This window comes from Peromyscus californicus, unplaced genomic scaffold (assembly GCF_007827085.1).
Source record: "Peromyscus californicus insignis strain IS unplaced genomic scaffold, ASM782708v3 Scaffold_5__1_contigs__length_169319896, whole genome shotgun sequence".
Classification (NCBI taxonomy): Eukaryota; Metazoa; Chordata; class Mammalia; order Rodentia; family Cricetidae; genus Peromyscus; species Peromyscus californicus.
The window spans coordinates 135,577,016-135,597,724 of NW_026294573.1; the positions used below are offsets into that span (position 1 = coordinate 135,577,016).

Consider the following 20,709-nt stretch of genomic DNA (forward strand, 5'->3'; position numbering starts at 1 on the left):
ATAAGGCACTGGCTAAGGTAATGAATGGAGTGGATAATAGAAGGAAGCTATAAATATTTATCAGAGCTGCAAGGGTAATTATAGAAATAAAGGCTAGTAATTAAATCTATCCACACTAAGGCATTTGTTTTTTAATATCTTCTACTCTCCCAGTTTATGATGTAAGATATGATAATGGTAGACTCTGCAATTTTTTCAGCTTTTATCCTACAGAATTTCAGTGACTGCAACAGAGAGAAAACAAACGTTCAATCAAGGAAGGATAGAATAACATCAATTTTAGTTTTACCTTTGAAAAGAGAGAGGATAAGGAAATCTCAGGCATATGTGGGGTAGAAGTTGCATCATGTAAAACAAATATGATATTAAAGTGTCTTTATTTGGATGTTCAATATGGGTAGGGTAAAGAAATATGTACATCTGACTACTAAGTTTAAAACAGGGTACAACGCTAGACTGCTCTCTCCACAACACTGCTACCACCTCTTTTGTAATCTCATACATACTTCAAGTCAGAGACTCTGCATTTTCCAAAATCCCTTGAAGAGATTCAAGTATGCCAAATAAAAGAACACCTGCAAGGTTTGGAAAACAGAAGAAAGACACAGTCCTATTCTCCAAAAGTGGTTGTAGCCAGTTGTCTCACAGTAACTTCCTGACAAGTAAATGAGAACTACTCATTTTTATGTTGCAGATTAAGCCAGCATTTGATGCTTTTAAGAGGTTCTTAAGTACTGTGGCAGCTTCCCAGTGAACCATGGAGAATCACTTTTGATGAGGGCTTCAGAGTATGTCTTCTTGAAATCTCACTTAGAACTTGACAAAGACTCACTAAACATTATTAGTCAGTCTCTTCTAGGCCCTTTAGACTCCAACCTTGACAACTGTTCTTGTCCAGAAGTTTGGTAACTCAGTTTGGAGAAAAACCCACACTCCTGTAATTTGATCTCTCTCAATATTGGATCAAATTCTTCATCTCCTACCCTTGGTTTCTTAACACTCCAGTTTGCTAACAGCAAGAATCTTGGTAAGTCAGTTTGGCTAAAATTTCCTTTCATTTGATTGCTTTCTCTTTATAGGGCTCCATCTACTGATCCTGACCCTATTACCCTATAAACTTGAACTAGTCCATGCTGTACTTAGAACTCAACTCAGTTCTACAATGACAGTTTTTTTCCCCCACTGCAATTAATTCCTTAATATTATAATCTGTTATTTCTAGTTTACCATCCAGTTCTGGTTCTGAGCTTTTCCATAGTAAATTACACTGTTTTAATTTTTGTCTCCCATAGTTCTATAACCATTCCCACAATGCTTATTTCTCTATTAAACCCTCTCATCTCTTAAGAAAACAAAAAGCTATTTCAAAATCAGCATTATATTGCAGGTAGCCAATTAAGAGTGTTTAAAAGTGGTGACGCAAAGAGGCAGGAATTAAACACACAAACATACACACACAAGCATACACACACGCTTAAAATATTCACTCTGAGAACTAATGATAGGACAGAATGATACACTAATCATACTCTGCAAGCTGTTTATTGGGCAAAATTCGATCGCAATGTTTCTAAACCCATCTGTGGTAATTAAAAAATATTAACAGAGAGCAAACAAAAAAAATATAATGAAAAGAAATCCACAAGTCTAGAAATTAAAAATATTATCTTTCCAACCAGAAAAAAACAAATGAAACTGTAGTATCAAGAAAACAATAGTGAGAAACATTCTGCACATTCTCATCTGATTTAGCCTTAGCTAAATCATAGGCAGAGGAAACTTAAACTCTAATACAAACATAGGAAGAGAACAAAATTAATTTCAACTGAAGAATTTAGTAAAAGCTACAAATCACAAAGGAATTTTGATTTAAAAAGAAAAAAGTTCTTATACACAGTTTTCAAAATACTCATGTATTTTGTGGCTTGTTTACTTTTCAAGACAAGGTGTGGTCTAGATCAAGTTCACTCTGCAGTCCAGGCTTGGGCCCATAGCAATTCTCCTACGTAGCCTCCCCAAAATACTTGGATTACAGGCACAAGCTACCATACTCAGATCTAGCAATAGTAAAGTTATGTAATGTTGTTTTCACATTTATGATAAACAATACTCTAAAAGTAAAAATTTCTTTACTTTGTGAAAACATTCCAGTTTCTCTGTTAACTACAACAAATGAATAAATCAAGGTACTATGATTAACATATACATTTGAATCATCAGTAACAATCACATACTAAGCTTAATACTTACCTTTTGGCTATTTGATTCTCAAGATGTTTAATTTTTTCTAATAACTCTTTCTCAACAAGTTCTCTCTCCAATTTAAATTCATCTAGTGCAGTTTGAACAGCTTCATCTTTTTCACAAGTAAGTTTCTGAATTAGCTGTTCTTTGTCTTGTTCGTAGCTCGTGACCAATTTCTCCTTGTCTTTCTCAAGGTTCTGGATAAGAGTCTCATACTTCTCTTCTTGTTGGGTTATTTTTTCATCTTTTTGTCTTTCAAGCGCATTCAGTTCTGAGTTCAATTTACTCTGCAGTTCAACTATTTGTTCTTTCAGGTTTTTTTCTATTTCAAATGCTTGGTGATGCAAAGATGTTACATTGTCTAATTCAGCCTTAAGTATATTAGATTCTTCTTCATGTCTACTAATTAACTCTGAAATGCACTGATCTTTTTCAATTGTCATTAAAGCTCTTAACTCTGATAAGCCCACTTGATAATTCTCATTATTATCATGAATCTTTTGGTTTAGTTTACTTATTTCTGTTCTCAAATTTTCTGTCTCTTGTTCAAGGAGAGACTTCAAAGTCTCCTTCTGCTGTGTTCTACTCTCTTCCAACAAGAGCTTTATCTCATCAGTTTCTGCTTCTTTTAACGCAAGTTCAACCTCTAATTTACACCTCATGTCTGACAAATCAGAAACCTTGAGTTTCAATTCCTGCAACTGTTTTTCTTTTTCCTGGATAGTTGAGGCATGAGATTCCAGTATCTGGTCAATTCTTTGTTGATTTTCCCTTTTTAATTTCTCCAAAGACACTTTGTGGTCTGTCATAACTTTCTCAAACTCATGTGTGTGCCTGACATGCATTGTGTCCTCTAGTTCCTTTAGGTGGCTTTGCTCTAAGCACTGAAATTCGGTTCTCAGTGATTCTATTTTCTTATCATTTTCAACATGTAGCTTTTTCATGTCTTCTAACACCATCTCTCGTGACTGCTTTAGTTCTTTAATTTCACAATTTTGAGTATGCATAATATTTTCCATCTCTAACAACTTCTGATCCTTTTCATGTTGCATGAAGACGACAGCATCCTTTTCACGTTTAATCAAAGCAAATTCATTGTCTTTATTCTGTAAAACCTCTTCAAGGGATACTAAATCTCCTTTCAATTTTTTAATTTTATTTACATTTTCTTCACTGTCTTTTACTAGAGCATCAAGTTTACATTCATACTCACTTTTTAAAGATTGGAGTTCTTTCTGATGTTTTTCCTTTAGTGTTATTTCTAGGGAGCATTTTACTTTTTCAATAATGTTTCTTATTTCTACTGCTGTACATTTTAAAGAATTTGATAAGTCACACTGCTCTTTTTGTACAAATGTTCTGAGGTGGCACAGATCTTCCTTGATGGTTTGTATACTGACGTGAGAGTCTTGGGCAGCAACTCTGTACTTCTCCAGCTGGACATGCAGAGCAGCACGATCTCCAAACCCCTCTTTTCCACGTGCACTTGTGTCCTGCATGCGCCTACTATCTATTGCATTGATGACTGACGAATAAAGTGACTCCACCATCATTTCTGGACTTTGTGGATCACTTATAGGGTTTGGAGATGATAAATTTTCTTCAATCACAAACTCATTCACAGCAGACATAAAATCAGACTCAGGACTTTCTGCTAATGAGTCCAAGTCTAATGAAGCTTGGTGAATAGTTTGTTCTGCATTTGGATGGGAGATGGTTTCAAAATCAAATGTATGAGCATCAATGCTATCTGGAGATAATTCTTCCAAGGGACACACTGCTGGGCATAAGGGATCCTGAACAGTTAGTGGAGGAGGAGTTTTTGGTGAGGTAGTAGTTGTACTTTCTATCCTTGGAGAAGCAGCTGACTGTGGGGATGCCTGACTTGTGGACACCTGGAACACAGAGTGAAACTTTTAAAGATCTTTAACATGCAAACATCTTATACTAATAAAAATATTTAAAACAACTTATTTGCCTTTTGTTCATTTAGCAGATCTGTAATGGTCTGTGACATTTCATCCAAACTTTGTGCTGCTTTTACCAAATTATGTAGGGCAAGTACATGCTGGTGTAGAGGTTCAAAGTCACAAAGTAAGGGAACCCTGAAAAAGAATGCAAACAAACTGAATTTTCAGTTTCTTACAAGAACTGTGAACCAATTAATCTTTCAAAAAAAAAAAAAATACAACAGCATGACCAGTCCTTCTTAAGCAAGGATAGGCAAGCTGGAAGAAGCTTATGTCCTAAAAAACCCAATATGCCAAGTCAGGAAAGCCAGAAGAAAATAACTTTCAACACTTTAAGATCAACTAAGTTAAATATACTATGGCCTTTACCTGAGGAACGGCTGCACTTCTGAAGGACAAAATGATTGAAGAAACTGTAAATCTTTTAATGATATATCTGGAAGTTCACAGTCAAATTTTCGAGGCTTCTGAGTCTACAAAAGGAAAAAAAACCTTACCAATATAAAGGATGGATTTAGCTATGATTTCTTGCTATAATTAAATATAACATAAGAGATTGACAAAAATGTGTCAAATGTTGTCATCACAATTAAGAGAGAAAGACAATAGAATGAAGCAAAGGGCCATGCAAAGATGTCAGGACACACTAGCTCTGTGAAGCTTTAACAGTCTGGACAATGAGCTGTTTGGTGACAGCTAATATGCTTTTTCTTCCCCTTTTGTTCTTGCACCATTTTAGAGAAGTTCTAGTATCCCATCAATACAAAACGGTGCCATGTGTTGCACTGTGCATGTGCTATACCCTAATTTCCCCTGACTCACAGAATGATCACAAAAGGTCTCTCTATAGTAAATTCTATTGCTATACCTTAGGAAGATTTCTTTCTTTGTTCTCTTTTAAAAAAAATACTATGGGTCAACTTTAAATAAAAAGTATTAATTCTAAAGTCCTACTAGTTGTTTTTTATAATACTGGCAAGAGTGGTATCTTTTAAAAATAACTCCAATTATCTTAATCACTGGTCAAAAAGATTTAAATAGGTCAGGATAATCTACATAAAACAGGTTCATAGATAAGTAAGTATGCATGTGAATTCCAATTACATTACTTGTGTACATTCTTAAGAAAGATTGCCCTGTAGAAACATATTTAAAACTGAGATCCTTAAATAGGGGAAGGGCACATAGCATTTCCAAAATTTCTTTGATCATGAAAAATGTTTCTTTTCATTTTAAAAATGAATAGATCTAGCTAACTGGCCTTAAAATATATCAAATGGCATTTTCATGTTTAATTTTAATAAAGATTTATTGAAGACTCAAATTACTCTGACTCATCAAATAATGAAGTGGTGTGGAGACAAAGGGATGAAAAGACAACAGAAAAGAATACAAAAAAAAAAAAAGGAAAAACAAAACAGCTAAAAAATTGCATTCCCATTGATCTTGACAGCCTAATGTGTGCTCTCTGGTCATGAAGTAATGGCACACATACCTTGGCAGTAACCAACAACTCTCTAATTGAACTTAAGAACCACTCAACAAGAAAGAGACCATGTCTGGTACTGGAAACCTAGATAACTACTCAGTGCTAGTGAAATCATCACGATTGGAGAATCTACAACCATTAATTTGCTAAACCAGCATGTCCTTAACAACTATCTACAGATATTTGTCCTTATACCCACAGAAAAGTATACATTTTCACCCTTCATTAAAGAACTTCTCTTTTGCAACAGAGACCACTACAGAAAAACCACAGCCAATCAATTTGAAGAGTTGTGGAGAACAGTAGCAAAGGGTTTATCCACAAACATTCAAGCACCAAAGGCTCAAGAAAAAAGGAAGCAGAAAGATTGTAAGAGACAGAGGATTAGGGAATTTGCCTTCTACTAACACTAGAAGCTATATCCACAAAGTCTCACCAGCATACCCAAACATGAGATGAACAAGGAGGACAGTAACAAACACATCAACCTACATAGGGAAAAGCCCAGGAGGCCTCAACCCTACACAAAGAACTGCAGGCAACTGAGGAAAGCTGGGAGCAGGAGAGGTGACCTTCCCCAAGGATGAGCGCACTAACTAATTGTCCAGTGCCAAATTGTCAACTACACGTACAAGTAGCATTATATGGACTCATCAAGTTATATTTAGGAACATATATGTATACACACACATATATGCATGCATACAATAACAATTGATGAAAAAAGGCCATGAATTTGAAGGAGAGTGGGAGGGGTATATAGGAAGTTTTGGAGGGAGGGAAGAGGAGGGATAAATACTGTAACTAAAATACATTCTCAAAACTTAACAACAACTAATTATTAACACGTATTAAAGCTTATACCAGGTAACCCTTAAAGCCAAAACCGTTTTATGCCGATTTAATCCTATCACAACTTATTCTGTTTCTGATAAATACTTCTATCCCTGAAAAAAGAGGTTTTATAATAAACAAATTTAGTCACGATTAGAAAATAAATACATACACAAAATGAGGGGGGCCAAGAGTCCAGTCCCTTAAACAGACGGTTTCTTAAAAAGGATTTCCCTGTATGAAGAATTAGGAAGGAACAGTTATTTTAGAAATTATTTAAGAGCCAAAAAAATTAAAAAGGAAAAGGGTAAATAAATTAACACTTACTAAATAATTTCCCAAAGGATTCCCTTTTTGACTTTTCAGCTTCATACAATTGTTTCCCATCTTTGACTAGAGCACCAGCCCACTTAGAAGAGGAAAGTTTATGTTAATAACATATCCCAGTTATTAATGTTCACATATAATTAAACAATTGGAATTGCTTACCTCTCTGTAGTGTTTAATGAACATTTTCCTCCTTACAACCTCAACAACAGCTAGGCAATACATCTGCGGAACTGTGCTAAGAGCCTCGACAATTCTGACTCTTTCTAACAGCTCTATCACAAGGCGGAGAAGTGCTTGCAGTTTTTCTCCATCTTGATCAGCATGAAGCATCACAAAGCAACACCACCTACAGAAGAAGCAAGATTCATTGTTTTCAATAGTCCCAACATTTGCTAAAAATCATCTTGTAGGTAAGCTGTGAGGATCAAGACTCTAAAGTCTAATCCCAGGGTAATAAATGTGCATTTATTCATTACTGGGAGATAAAAGCATGAAGTCTAAAGAGCCTAAATTAAATATGATAGTATCTCTTACTTCAGTCTGACATGTAGATTGTTTGCTAGCTCTTGTTTGGCAGTGGTACACTTCTGTTTAATATCCAACAATTTTCTGTGGTTTTGCAACATAATCATTAGCTGATTTGCATGACTCAGGCACAGATCAGGTAACACAGATGCATCCTTCAAGTTTTCAGCTCTCATTTGATTAGCTAAAAATCCCTTTGAGAAAAAGTTTTAAGAATATTTAATTTTGTTACATAAATGACATAAACACTCAAGAGAAAAACAGACAATGGACCACTTTCCATTTTGAGCCCTAAAATCTATATCCCACACTAAAGGGGAAACAAAAGTAAACGCCAGTTCAGGGACCGAAAACCAACTTACAATAATCTGTTATCTTGAAAGCTGTATTAAAATAACTGATTCAAACACAAGCCCAAAGCAAACAAATTCTTTAAAATGTCAGGGAAACAAAATTTAAGCTACCTCAGACTTTTATATTTCTTTGATTTTTGTTACTAAAAACAAGCACATGAAACATCAACATCACAAGAAATAAAAATACAACAACCAATAGCAGCCATAGCTCTCCAAAAGCAGAGGCAGGAAGGATGACAACCTGGGCTGCACAGGAAAATGCCAGTCCATGAAACAGAGGGGAGGAGGGACAGGGAGGAGGGAACAAGAGGAGGAGTATGAGATGAAACTCAGTTTTTTGGCTCTAGGGGGAGAGGGGTGGAAAACAATTGGTTATAACTGGAAAGGATTAGTCAATTTTCCAAGATTTCGTATTTTTCTTCTATTTCTTGTCCTATTTGTTTTTGAGGGAGAATACGAGACTAAGTTGTACTAAGACATTGAAAATAATCTTTTCACTCCAGCTGTGGAAATATATCCATGGTTTGTATTTCAGTTTTCATCCATAATACCTGAACTCACTTTATTTTATCAAAGTCAACCATTAAGATCATGCCTTGGTTTTGTGTCATGGTAGTCATCTGTAATCACAACACTGAAAAGGAGGCAGAGGCATGTTAGGCTGGGTAACAGTGAGACCCTGTCTCAAATGGGAATAACAACATAGAACATAACTTTTTCCCTCCTCTATTATGTGGTATATTGTTATAAGTCTGAACTGCCCTCACAAGCTCACTTTTCCAGTGACAGCCCTCCTTTGGTGTTGCTCTGAGAAGATATAGAACCGCTGGGATACAAGACTTAGCTGAAAAATGGATCACTGGGGTATGGACCTTTAGATCTCTAGCCCAGGCCAGCCCGTTCCATTTTTTGTTTCTGGATACTATTTTCTTCTTAACCTGACAAGAGGTAAGTTGTATCTCTGCTACTACTGAAAATGCTCCTCCTGAATGTGCTCCTGGTGCCCTGCAGATTGCAGACTGTACCCTTCTGAAACCAAACCAAATAAACCACTTTTCCCTTAACTTTTTTGTTAGTTATATAGTCATAGTGACAGGCAAACTTAACTAATACACATATAAATAATAATGCATTATCAACAGTGAAGGGAAAAGTGAACAAATGTGCACAATAAATAGACATTGCACTTAAAATATACAAAAATAGCCAAATACAATACCTGAGCAAGCTCTTTCTGTTCATTTACCAGCCGGCCACAGCTAGCAATCATCTGGTCCAAGGCATATAGCCTATCTTCAAGCCCTTTAATGGCTTTCATATTCTGATTATCAAGTTTGGCAATAGTTTGATGGCATTCTAAGATAAATGGTTGAATAATCTTTGGGTCAAGCTAAATGAGAAGGAAACATTTATGAATAAAATCTTCTAGAAATAGTTTCAACTGTATTCCACACTAATTGGAATTAGGGTCAGATATAAAAGTGATAGAAAATGACACAGAAAAACAATGCATAGGAAATCAACTTATACTTCCAAAGGAAGGTTAATAGGACTCATCTCATTCTAAACAACTGGTGCTAAACAAACTACAATAATAAATCAAGTGCATAATTCCAGGAAACACAAATCTCAATCAATGCTACAATTTAATTAATTCTCAATATCCCTAAGAAAATGTTATTTTTCAAGGTCAAAGTTATATAAAGTAGATTATCAGTTCAACTTCTCTTCAATCATCTTCCACAGCCAGGCATGTTGGTACATGCTTAATTCAGAGCTTAGCAAGCAAAGCAGAAGACTAAAAGTTCAGGCTCGCACAAGCAACTCTGCAAGACCCTATCTTTAAAAAGGCAAGATTTTTCTTCCCAAGTGGAAAAGAAAACTTAAACTTAATCTCTACTGCAAGGAAATGGCTAGATCAACATGCTTTCTTAATCTTTAATCTTGCCTGTTATCTGGCTTTAATTCCACAAGTGTTACTATTTTTCAGTAAACACTGTCCAGTCACAAATATCAAATAACCTTGCTTCATTAAAGGCTCTTGGCACTTTGGCATAGCAGACCACCTTTGCCAATCTCTTCAGACTCTGCTGGTTCCTTGACAGACTTCTTCTCAGACTCTAATTACTACAATTCCATCCATCCATCCATTCATCCATCCATTCATTTTTATGAGAGCCACTGCCAATACCTTGAAAGAATATTTTATTACTTCATCATTACTGTATTGCAGTACTGGAGACTGAACCTGGGGCCTTGGTAAGCAAGCGCTCTATGTATAAACAAAAAGACATGCCATAGCCTGCACATGAGGTTAGAAGATGATTTCTAAGAATTAGTTCTCTCTTTTCACCATGTGAATCCCGGGGACTGAAATGAGGTTTTCAGGCTTTTACCCTGAGTCATACTGCCAGATCCTAAGTTCAACTTTTAAAGGAGGAAAAGTAGCACAGTTTTTCAAGCCTCAGACGGTGATTCTCAATGCCTCCTAATATTAACATGAAGATATCAACCAAGTTATTTTTTTCAACTCTGTGTGTGTGTGTGTGTGTGTGTGTGTGTGTACACGCAAGCAAATGTACATGTGTGGGCATGAGTGTGAGCTCTCAAAAGCCATAACATACATGTGGAAGGACAACCAATTCCCTCCCTACACCATCTGGGAGGCAGATACCATACTCAAGTTATCCTTTACCCACTAGGCCATCTCATTGACCAAGATCTTTGAGACTGTCCCACTGATCTGTAAAGGAGGTATTTGACTAGGCCCTTTATTTAACTTTTTTTTTTTTTTTTTTTTTTTTATTTTATGTGCATTGGTGTGAAGGTATCAGATCCCCTGGAAATGGAGTTACAGACAGTTGTGAGCTGCCACGTGGGTGCTGAGAATTGAACCCAGGCCCTCTGGAAGAACAGCCAGTGTCCTTAACTGCTGAGCCACCTCTCCAGCCCCTGACTAGGCCCTTTAAATGGGGCTTGAGAGAAGGTAAAACAGGAAGACAATTCAAGTAATGTAAACAATGGTCAGAAAGAGTAAAATAATGGATAGCTTGAGTTACTTTAACATAATTTCAAAAAACTTTACTATAATAAAATTTTACTTACTTAATAATTTGTGGAATATTTTATTCCATCTTCCCAGATGATAAAAGCCATAATTTCCAGATAGTTTTCATTAATATTAATCATATTAATAATTATTTGTTCAGGTTTCCATCTAGTGCTATATTAATTTTTACTCATGAACTCTCTTTGACATATACATGGCCAACATACAACAGTTGCCTTAAAGAAGTTGTAAAACCAAATTTCTAATTTCTAATTTCTATTTCTAGCTATACAACCTTTAAACAAACTACCCTCTATACAACAAGCAAAATATTCAATAAATAGCTGGATGTATCAATGCACACCTTTACTATCAGCACTAGATAGGTAGAAGAATTTCAAGGCCAGCCAGGGCTACATAATGAGACCCTGTCTTACTAAATAAATAAAGAGAAAAACAGATAAACAATAAAGTAAAGTAAGTTGCTTGAAAGAAATATTAGAAACACTAGGGGTCGATAAATTCTGGGAAGTTTAAACTGAGCTAAGTATACATGTTAACCCATTTACTAATCAGAAACATAAATCCTCTTCATTTATAAAATAGAAGTCTACAAAAAAATGAATCAACAATTATAGAATATTATGCATAAATTAAAGTTGGGTTGCAAACAAAATAACTACCCAAACTATCATCTATCAGTCCATACAAATGTAAAACTAGGGATTCAAATTGCTAAGAAACTTATAAACATTGTCGGGCAATGGTGGTGCATGCCTTTAATTCCAGCACTTGGGAGGCAGAGGCAGGTGGATCTCTGAGTTCAAAGCCATCCTTTGAAGCAAGTTCCAGGACAGCCTGGACTGTTACACAGAAAAGCCCTGTCTCAAAAAACAAAAAAGAAAGAAAAATATGAGACACTGACACTTAAATTCACAAGTGTCAGGGCTGGAATTTGAGTGATTTCAAACATTAAATTCTAAAAAACTTATGTCCCAACTCATTTCCAGAGGTATGTATCTGAATTTCACAGTTGGAAATACACATTATGGATAACAATAGATATGGGATTAATTATGAAACTAAGGACTTTCAACAGAAACACAAAAGCATCTCCTCTGGACACCTTTTATTTATTATATTGCTGGAAAACAAAACTACTGCTATGAGATAAATAGTACTCACTAAATGAGAGACAAAGACCAAAATGTCTTATGGTGAATCTGGTAGCAAGGCCTGTATTCCTAGCTACTGAAAAGGTTGATGCAGGAGGATTGTAAAAAGTCTAAATTGGACTACACAGTGAGTTCTAAGTCAGCCTCGGAAAGTTAGTGAGACTCTGTTTCAAAATAATACAGGGATAAAACACTGTGGTAGAGTGCTTCCCTAGCAAGCATCAGGTTTTATGTAAAATTATTGTGACTTCTAATACAGTTCTTGCAGCAGCCACTGAATCATGACATAGAGACTTATAATAATAATTACGAAAGTTTGGCCTTAGCTTAGGTTTGTTTCTAACTAGCTCTTATAACTTAAATTAACCCATTTCTATTCATCTATGTGCTGCCACATGGCTCGTAGCTTCTACCTCTCCTCCTGCATGTTCTGCTGCTTCTCTGTCTCTTCTGGCATCTGCATCTAGATTCATCTCCTCACCTCTCTCTCTGCCTGGAAGTCCTATCTATACTTCTTCCTGCCTAGGTATGGGACACTCAGTTTTTTATCAGACCAACCAGAAGACGCCTTGGCAAAAACACATCTTCACGATGTACAAAAAAAAGATTATTCCACAACAAGTTCTAATTATGAAAAAATGACATTGGTTATTGTGACCATTGTTATATAGTTGATCATCCAGTCAAATGGAAATTTAAGCTACTAAATACTAGTTTAAAATTTAAGCAGAAACATTAGTCAAGCTTTCATTCGTTTTTGACAATAATTTTTGCTGGGGCAAATGCTTAACTGAATGAAATACCTACCTATTGGACATTATCAAGGACACAGATGCTGAACATATTAGAAAACCAAGATCTTAGAGGTATTCACTTTACTTATAACTTAAGGTAGGCAGTGCTGTTCCAGGCATCATAAACCAGATATTTGGTTTTTTTAAAGAATTGATTAATCAAGGACCCAATCTATTTTTCAACTATGTGCCCCTTTAAGCAATTGTATTTGGATAACTGAAATCTTCAAAACTGTAGTATTTTGTGTCAATAAAACAATAATTTCCTTTCTGATGGAAATGTTTTGCATCAATTCACAGAGCAGATATAAAGAGACATTTATCCCAGTTTTACTTCTAGAATTGTAACTGAAAGCACAATGTCTTACTGATGAATTTTTAAGGAGATGGAATAGTTATAATTTCTCATGTAGGAAGTTGCTCACTGGGAAAAGACAACTTTCTAGATGATGGAAATGTTCAACACTATACTTTAGTTGGTAGTGATTTATCTTTGAACCACTCAAAAGCTATGCAACCCTTCTCATTGCACTAAAAATTTATATTTTGAAATAATTTATAACCAATTCAAAAGCATAGTTACAAGTAATTTGATCCAATCTCTAAGTTCCAATCCAAGGTAATCTATTTCAATTATAACTTAACAGTCCACTCGACACACACACACATTACTTACCCTGCTCATAGAATCAAAGCACTTCCTGACCAAAGATTCCACATCATTGGGTCTATCTTGAACATTTATCCAGTCTAACAAGGAAACATTAAAAAAAGGTAGATCACTGTCTTTATCATCTACTGAAGCTTCTTCTTGCTGGACAGTACTTTGACAAGATTCCCTAAGTTCTTTGCCACGTTCAGCATTGGTGGGATCTGGAGCTACATGCTCCACTGACTTGTGAAATGAGGTTAACAAAGATGTGTTAGTTGTTCTAGGCATATCAGGAGAGAGCACCAGTTCAGAGGATCTTTTCATCTCAGCTTTCTCTGAGCCTTCATGTCCATTTAAAGAATCCAGTCTTCCCAAACATTCCCTGTAGCTATGTCTGGTCAGGCACTCCAACAGTGGGATCTTGGCCATTACTGAGACCGCAGTTCCTAAACTTAATATACAAAACATGAGTCAGTAAAGCAAGTGTGCTCTAGTATCATCCAATGAAATCACAGTGTACCTCAAAGAACCAGCCTTACCATTGCTCCATGTATTATACACATATAAGCTCTTTTATTATCCAGCTAAATGTAGTTTAGTAGAGAGGACCATTAACATTACAATTTCTATTTACAGTAAAGCTAGCTAGATTATACTAAACAAGTAGACATTGACTTTTTAATCAAACCCTTTTCAAATAAAACCTTTTTATTAAAAAATAAAATAAACTGAAGGTTGACCAGAGCAGTCCCTCACTGTAAAACTGCCTTTAACACAATCAAATATATTTAATGTCTTGAAAGCACAAGATAAGGCTGGGCGGTGGTGGCTCATGACTTTAATCCCAGCACTTGGGACAGAGGCAGGCGGATCTCTGTGAGTTCAAGGCCAGCCTGGTCTCCAAAGTAAGTTCCAGGAAAGGCGAAAGGCGCAAAGCTACACAGAGAAACCCTGTCTCAAAACAACCAAAAAAAAAAAAGCACAGTATAAAATTCATAATTTAGCTTTAGGGTAACTCTTACTTTCACCATATCAGAAAAATAGACTAAGAGCGATAAGCTGCGAAAGGATATGGGGAAAATATGAAATCTTTAAGATCTCATTAAACTGTATTGTATATAAAAAGATTCAGGTCCCTAAAATAAACTGATGTGGTTAGTGGGACTCTCTCCAAAATAGGTACCCAAAAAAGGTTATTGCAATAAACAATTAAGAATGATCCTTTTAATACTGACTAGTCATTCTCTTTTCTATCAATATTTCTTTCAATGTCTACAAAGGCCAAAACTTATCCATAAACTGAGAAAACTCAGGGAAAGGAGAAGTCATGTGGCTGGGACGTAACTTAGAGTAAAAATGTCTCTCTAATACAAGACGGAACTTGGATTGAGTCCCTAGCATGACTTCAAAAAACGCAAAGATTAAGGAAGAGAAAGAAAATAAGAGAACATGCTATCACCTCTACTGCAAATTCAAAGTTAAAAAAAAAAAGAAGAAAATTAAAAATCAGAATACAAAATCTGAAAAGTACATATATGAGCATGCAGTAGTTATTTTAAGGTTAAATTAATGCTCATTAGCATATTAATTATAGATTTGTAGTTCTTTCCTTCCAAAACCCAATAGTACATGCCTAATATATAAAGAACTTATACTAGGATGGCAATATTTTAAAAATAACTTAAAATTTTCAATGTCTGATGGTCTTTTTATTTATATGAGATGAGGGATCTGGTCTTTTTTTTTTTTTCCTCCTCCATTTTACATTTTCTCTATTGGTGAAAATACAGGAAAAGATTTTTTAGTTTTATAAATTACTCAAAGCCTTTTATATAATAAAATCACTCAAGAAAAAACAAAGCATGTGGGAGCCAAAATATGTATTTTTTTTTTAAAAAAAAATACAGTAAAAACCACAATTTAGAGCTGGGCATGGTGGCGCATGCCTTTAATCCCAGCACCTGAGAGACAGAGGCAGATGGATCTCTGAGTTCAAAGTCAGCCTGGTCTACATAGTGAATTCCAGAAGAGACAGGGGTACATAGAAACCCTGTATCAAAAAAACAAACAAACAAATAAACAAAGCACCAAACCAAAAACCATAACTTAACTAAAGCATGACTCTAAAAATTGGCCAGTGAGATGGCTGAGTGGGTAACAAGAAAGGCCTGAATCCCACACTGGAAAGACAGACTCAAATCTAAACTTGTCCTCTGACTTCTGCATAAGCACCATGGAACACACATGCCTTTACTTATATAATAATAACAATGATAAATATTTCAAAAGACTCTAAAATTAATCATATTTAAATAAACATATGGCCTCCAAGGAACAAACATCCAGTGACTAAAAAACTGATAAACTTCAAAGGCATTTTAAAAATTCACTTAATGATAAACATACTGAGTAAGTTTTAACTTGATGTCTTCTATGGATTGCAGATAATCTGAATAAATACTTTCAAACTTGAAAAGAAGCTTTTGGTATGAATTTGAACAGTCCTCCAGATTGGCCATGATTGCAGCCCAGCCTTGGTGCTGAAGATGTTCATCATGGACAAGACCTTCACAGAAAGAGCAAAGCTTCTTGGCAACTTCATACATTTCCTGTTTAAAAATGGAAAAGAATAAAAGAAAGCAATGGTTTGTGTGTACATGTTTGCATATACACACACACACATTTTCACAAATATTTGTACCAAACATAAACGATTGAAAAAGCATTATCAAATTCTAGACTATATAATATAAATACATCTTGAAATTCTAAGGTAGGAGTCCTCAAAATATAAAATTATTATTATTATTACTTTTGTGTGTGTGCATGCATGTTTGTATGTGCATATCCACGCTGTGGTATAAATATATGTGGCACATGTGCAAGAATATGAGTATGGAAGCCTAAAGAGGAGATTGGGTATTTATCACTTCCATTCTGTTCAAGTCTGAGCCTGGATCTGGGCTGGTAGCTAGCAAGCTCAATGACATTTCTGTCTACTGACCCTCAATTACTGTTCCCAGCTTTTTGAATAGGTGTTGGGGACTCAAGTCTTCAAGCTTGCCCAACAAGCATTCTTACCAATTAAATCGTCTGTAGCCCTAAAAGTCAAAAGATTTTTAAGAACAGATGACTGGAATTCAGTTACAAAGAATGAAGTATCAAGTGCAAAGTGATAAAAAGCTGCAGGAGATTTCTAAATAAGAGAAGTTCCCTCCCTCAGAAGATTCTGGACCTGTAGAAAATATAACATCACTCTGTCTTAGCCACTTAAAAAGAAAAAGGAAACAAGGGAAGACTTTCAGAAGCTCAGGTTACTTATGAAGGTACAAAGAAAATACTGACATAAACTAGGAAGGAATGAAAAATTCCAAAGGTTGGAAAAGAATAAAGTGGAGAAGAATAGAAAATGCAAAATATAACTTCTTAGCAACAAACAGTCTAGAGGAAAGAGAAGAGAGGGCCACAAGTCTAAAGACTCACAAAATGCTAACAAAAAAGAAATCAGGGGGCTGGAGAGATGGCTCAGAGGTTAAGAGCATTGACTGCTCTTCCAGAGGTCCTGAGTTCAATTTCCAGCACCCACATGGTGGCTCACAACCATCTGTAATGGGATCTGGTGCCCTCTTCTGGCCTGCAGTCATACATGCTGTATACATAATAAATAAATAAATCTTAAAAAAAAGAAATCAGTTTTTACTTTGGGCCAGCATGGTGGTACATACCTGTAATACAATTAGGTGGCATAAGAGATAATTAGACAGATACACACCATGCATGTCAGGGGGAGGTGACAGAAAGGGAGCAAGCAAACAGCAAATAGTTAATACTATAAACAAACAGCACTGCATATAGAATATGTACATTAAGATGTCAGGAGGAGTGTGCCAGAGGATCCCCTCCCCCAAGAAAAACAACACAGGTTACCACTGCTCTTAGTTGTCTATTAGAATTTGTGGTAGGACCCTAGGATCCTACTGCTGAAGGCAACACACATATTCACACACATTCATCACAGGAAAGGGAACCTTCTTCCCTGTTGGCTAGCTCACATAGTACTGGAAGCTGCTATTTAAGAAACTGGTGTGTGGGGATGGGGAGTAGGTCATCAACATTCTTATCCAGCTGCAAACTCCTTGAACTGCAATGATGACTGAATAAGAATGTTGAAGATATGCACATAGGTGCAAAATGTTATTGGGATAATCAACCACTTTCTGAGTTCTGTTCCACAGGAGTAAACACATGCATGCCTGGTATTATAAATTTGGCCAATAATCCATGATTGGAAGCTCACAGGACCTTGATGTGAACCTAGTATTGTTGTACAAAATGCAAAAAGTGTCAGTGGACCAACAGGCTCAGGCATCACCTATGACATTTGTTCACCGTTAGCTCTGTGCGTGTGTGTGTGTGTGTGTGTGTGTGTGTGTGTGTATTTGTATACATCTATACATATATATATATGTATGTGTGTATACATATATATATATAAAAAATGAAAATTAGAAACAAGGAAATACATAAGCACAAAATAAGAATATTCAGAAAATAACTACAGGTACAGGGTAGAGAAGTTTATCTCAGATCTATAAGTAAAAAAACAGCTGACCAATTTCCTTTAACAAAGGTAAGTTATTTAAGCAGCTAAGGGGTCTAAAATTATCTTTCAAGAAACTTTAAAAGCAATTGAAAATTTCCTCCTTTACTTAAAAGCATACAAGGCCCTAAAGAACCAAGTAATTTTCAAACAGCCTATAAAACAAGAATAGAAATGACTGGCATTTTGAATCACTTTAATCTCAATAACAATGTTCCTCACTCTCATTTCAACTGCTAAAATTTTTAATATTTTTCATCTACAATAAAGAAATCATCTCTCTTCATACACAGCATTATTCTTAATGCCCGAGTATAATCCTGCCATATCTTTTCCTTATATAATACCTTTTCCATGCTTTTGCTGATTTATATTTTATCACCTTTCCCTCTAATCAGTTAAAAATATATTAAATATTTAATATTACATTTTCTTAGAGGAGACCAAGAGGTTTATGCAAGAAGATGATGCCACCATCAAGTGGGCCTGCCCTCAGCCTGATTCAAGCCTTACCAAGTCTTTTATCATGATGATGACAACAGCAACAGAAGGGACTCAATAATCCTGGATGAAGTCACCTCCTACTACCAGCCAATCCCAAACCACAATGCTTGTTGTGCACAAGAAGAAAAACATCTTTTAAAGTCCATGACTAACGAATAGACAAATATCAAAAGGTTAGCCCACTCCAAGAAAAATCAAATAAAAGCCTGCTGCTCACTATTAGGCTGAACAGCAGCTTCATCAGCACTCATTCCCTTCTGCTTCCAGTTTGCCACTTTGGCTGTAATGTGTGAATTCTTCTCATCTGTTTCCCTGCCACAAGAACCTCTGTCCAGTCCTAAGTTTTACTAACCAACACTGAAACTTTACTAAATGTTTACCTTCTAAAAATACAATAAAAACTGTGTTGCTTCACATGTTCTAAGATACATTTTTTCGTATGTAAAAGTAAAACACAGCAGCTTCTTGACCACTTAGAGTCAATGGCACTACAGTTAAGTAAAAGTAAACTATAAGAGAAAACAAGGCATAGTGCATGCTTGTAATTCCTGGACTGAGAAAGTTAAGACAGAAGGATTGACAGTTTGAGGATAGCAAGAGAGATCAGAGAGACCCTATCTAAAAACAAAAAGAAATACTATAACAAAATAGGAAAATCAAATAATTAGCAACAATATATGGGGATTGAAAATATCGATCGGTAAGTCATATGGATGGGAAAGGATTGTAGTTCCTTTTCCAAGAACTAGAAATGAATAAGGAAAAGGAACTGTTTTACTAAAGTTACCTTGAGCTCTAGTGTCTGTTCTAACATGGGTACCTAATCAACTAATTACCTGACTATCCTCATTTTGGGGAGATGCTGGCCAAGTCATATTTAAGATGTCCTTCTCACACTATCTAGGAACACAGAGGACTAAAATTTTACAACTAGGCATATTAATCATAAAATATGAATAAATAATTTTTAAAGATTTGTTTCTATCAATTTCAATTGTGAATGTGTGTGCACACCAGATAAGTGGAGGTTCCTATGGAAGTTAGAGGCATCAGATACCCTAGAGCTGGAGCTTCAGGCCGCTGTGCGCCACCTGACATGAGTTCTGAGATCCAAAGTCAAGTTGTCTGGAAGAGCAATGCATGCTCTTAAACATTGTTCCACCTAACTTTAGCCCCAACCCTCAACCCTGCACTTTAGTAGAAGAGGAGGTTCTAAAAATCCATGTCTTTAAGAAGAGGACTGTGAAATAACTATCAGAAAGACACTCACTGCCAAGCAGCTGAGTCAATCCTAGGAGCTATATTGTGGAAAAAGATCCTACTGCCACCAGATATTCTCTGATCTCTATGTTCTCATAATCTTCATTCACGTGCATGAGCACACACACGCACACACACACACTAAAATAGAACATAAAAAAATGTAAGAGGAGAAAAAAGGTGGGTGTTTTTCATGTTAACTAAGTAATTTTGACTTCTCTGCTAGCTAGACTTGAATGCTTTCAGAAGCAATTAGTTAAAAGAGTGTTTAGATCTTACCACTGCAAGTTGTGTCCTCGAAGCAACAGTATGAAAAACTGCAGGCATCATAAGAGACTCCTCAACTTTTATTTCCATGTCATTTTCTGTTGAAAAGGTAGTTTTAGGAATAGCAGGTGCACGGTCACATAAGATCATTTCTTTATTAAAAAGAAAAATTGGATTTGTGTCCTGTATCAAAAAAATGCAGAAATAATAAAAATAAAAATGTTATAAATGATGAACTTGCACACTGCTCTTGATACAAGAACAGAGTCCCTGCTCCCCATCTGATGAGAAGGCAGAATATGCAGTTTAGAACTCCTTGACACCTACCGTTCCAGCGCTGTAGGTACACACTCTTCGATCTGCAGCCATGCATTCTCCTCCATTGACCACTAGCACCTGGTGCTGAATAGCAATCTTGTATTTGCTTTGAATGGCATGCTTAAGGTCAGCCACACTTAGAAAAACAAAATCCAGTTATTTACATATGCCTAGTGCTTTTATAAAAGCAGTACTTCATAAAATAACACACACACACCATAATATGTTACTGAATTTCATTCTAACATTTTTCTCCAAAAAAAACAACAACAAAAAAAAATCCAGAAGTAATAGTTTCCTATTTTTTAAATTAGATACCACAGTCAACTGGCTGTCAGTGAA

The 20,709-nt window shown here is 35.7% G+C and overlaps 1 protein-coding gene across 2 annotated transcripts in view; it reads right to left on the reverse strand.

The window, feature by feature from the left end:
• The window catches only part of Rb1cc1 (RB1 inducible coiled-coil 1), a 70,237-nt gene that overhangs the window by 19,120 nt on the left and 30,408 nt on the right, over positions 1-20,709 (reverse strand). For both annotated transcript variants that reach the window (XM_052715053.1, XM_052715052.1), the window contains exons 4-15: positions 20,377-20,503; positions 20,062-20,232; positions 15,825-16,027; positions 13,443-13,869; positions 8,968-9,138; positions 7,402-7,586; positions 7,027-7,213; positions 6,865-6,946; positions 6,710-6,771; positions 4,584-4,687; positions 4,223-4,349; positions 2,251-4,139 (exon numbers count right to left, since the gene is read on the reverse strand). In XM_052715053.1, coding sequence (XP_052571013.1) covers positions 2,251-4,139; positions 4,223-4,349; positions 4,584-4,687; positions 6,710-6,771; positions 6,865-6,946; positions 7,027-7,213; positions 7,402-7,586; positions 8,968-9,138; positions 13,443-13,869; positions 15,825-16,027; positions 20,062-20,232; positions 20,377-20,503 — 3,735 coding nt within the window. The remainder of the gene's footprint in view (positions 1-2,250; positions 4,140-4,222; positions 4,350-4,583; positions 4,688-6,709; positions 6,772-6,864; positions 6,947-7,026; positions 7,214-7,401; positions 7,587-8,967; positions 9,139-13,442; positions 13,870-15,824; positions 16,028-20,061; positions 20,233-20,376; positions 20,504-20,709) is intronic.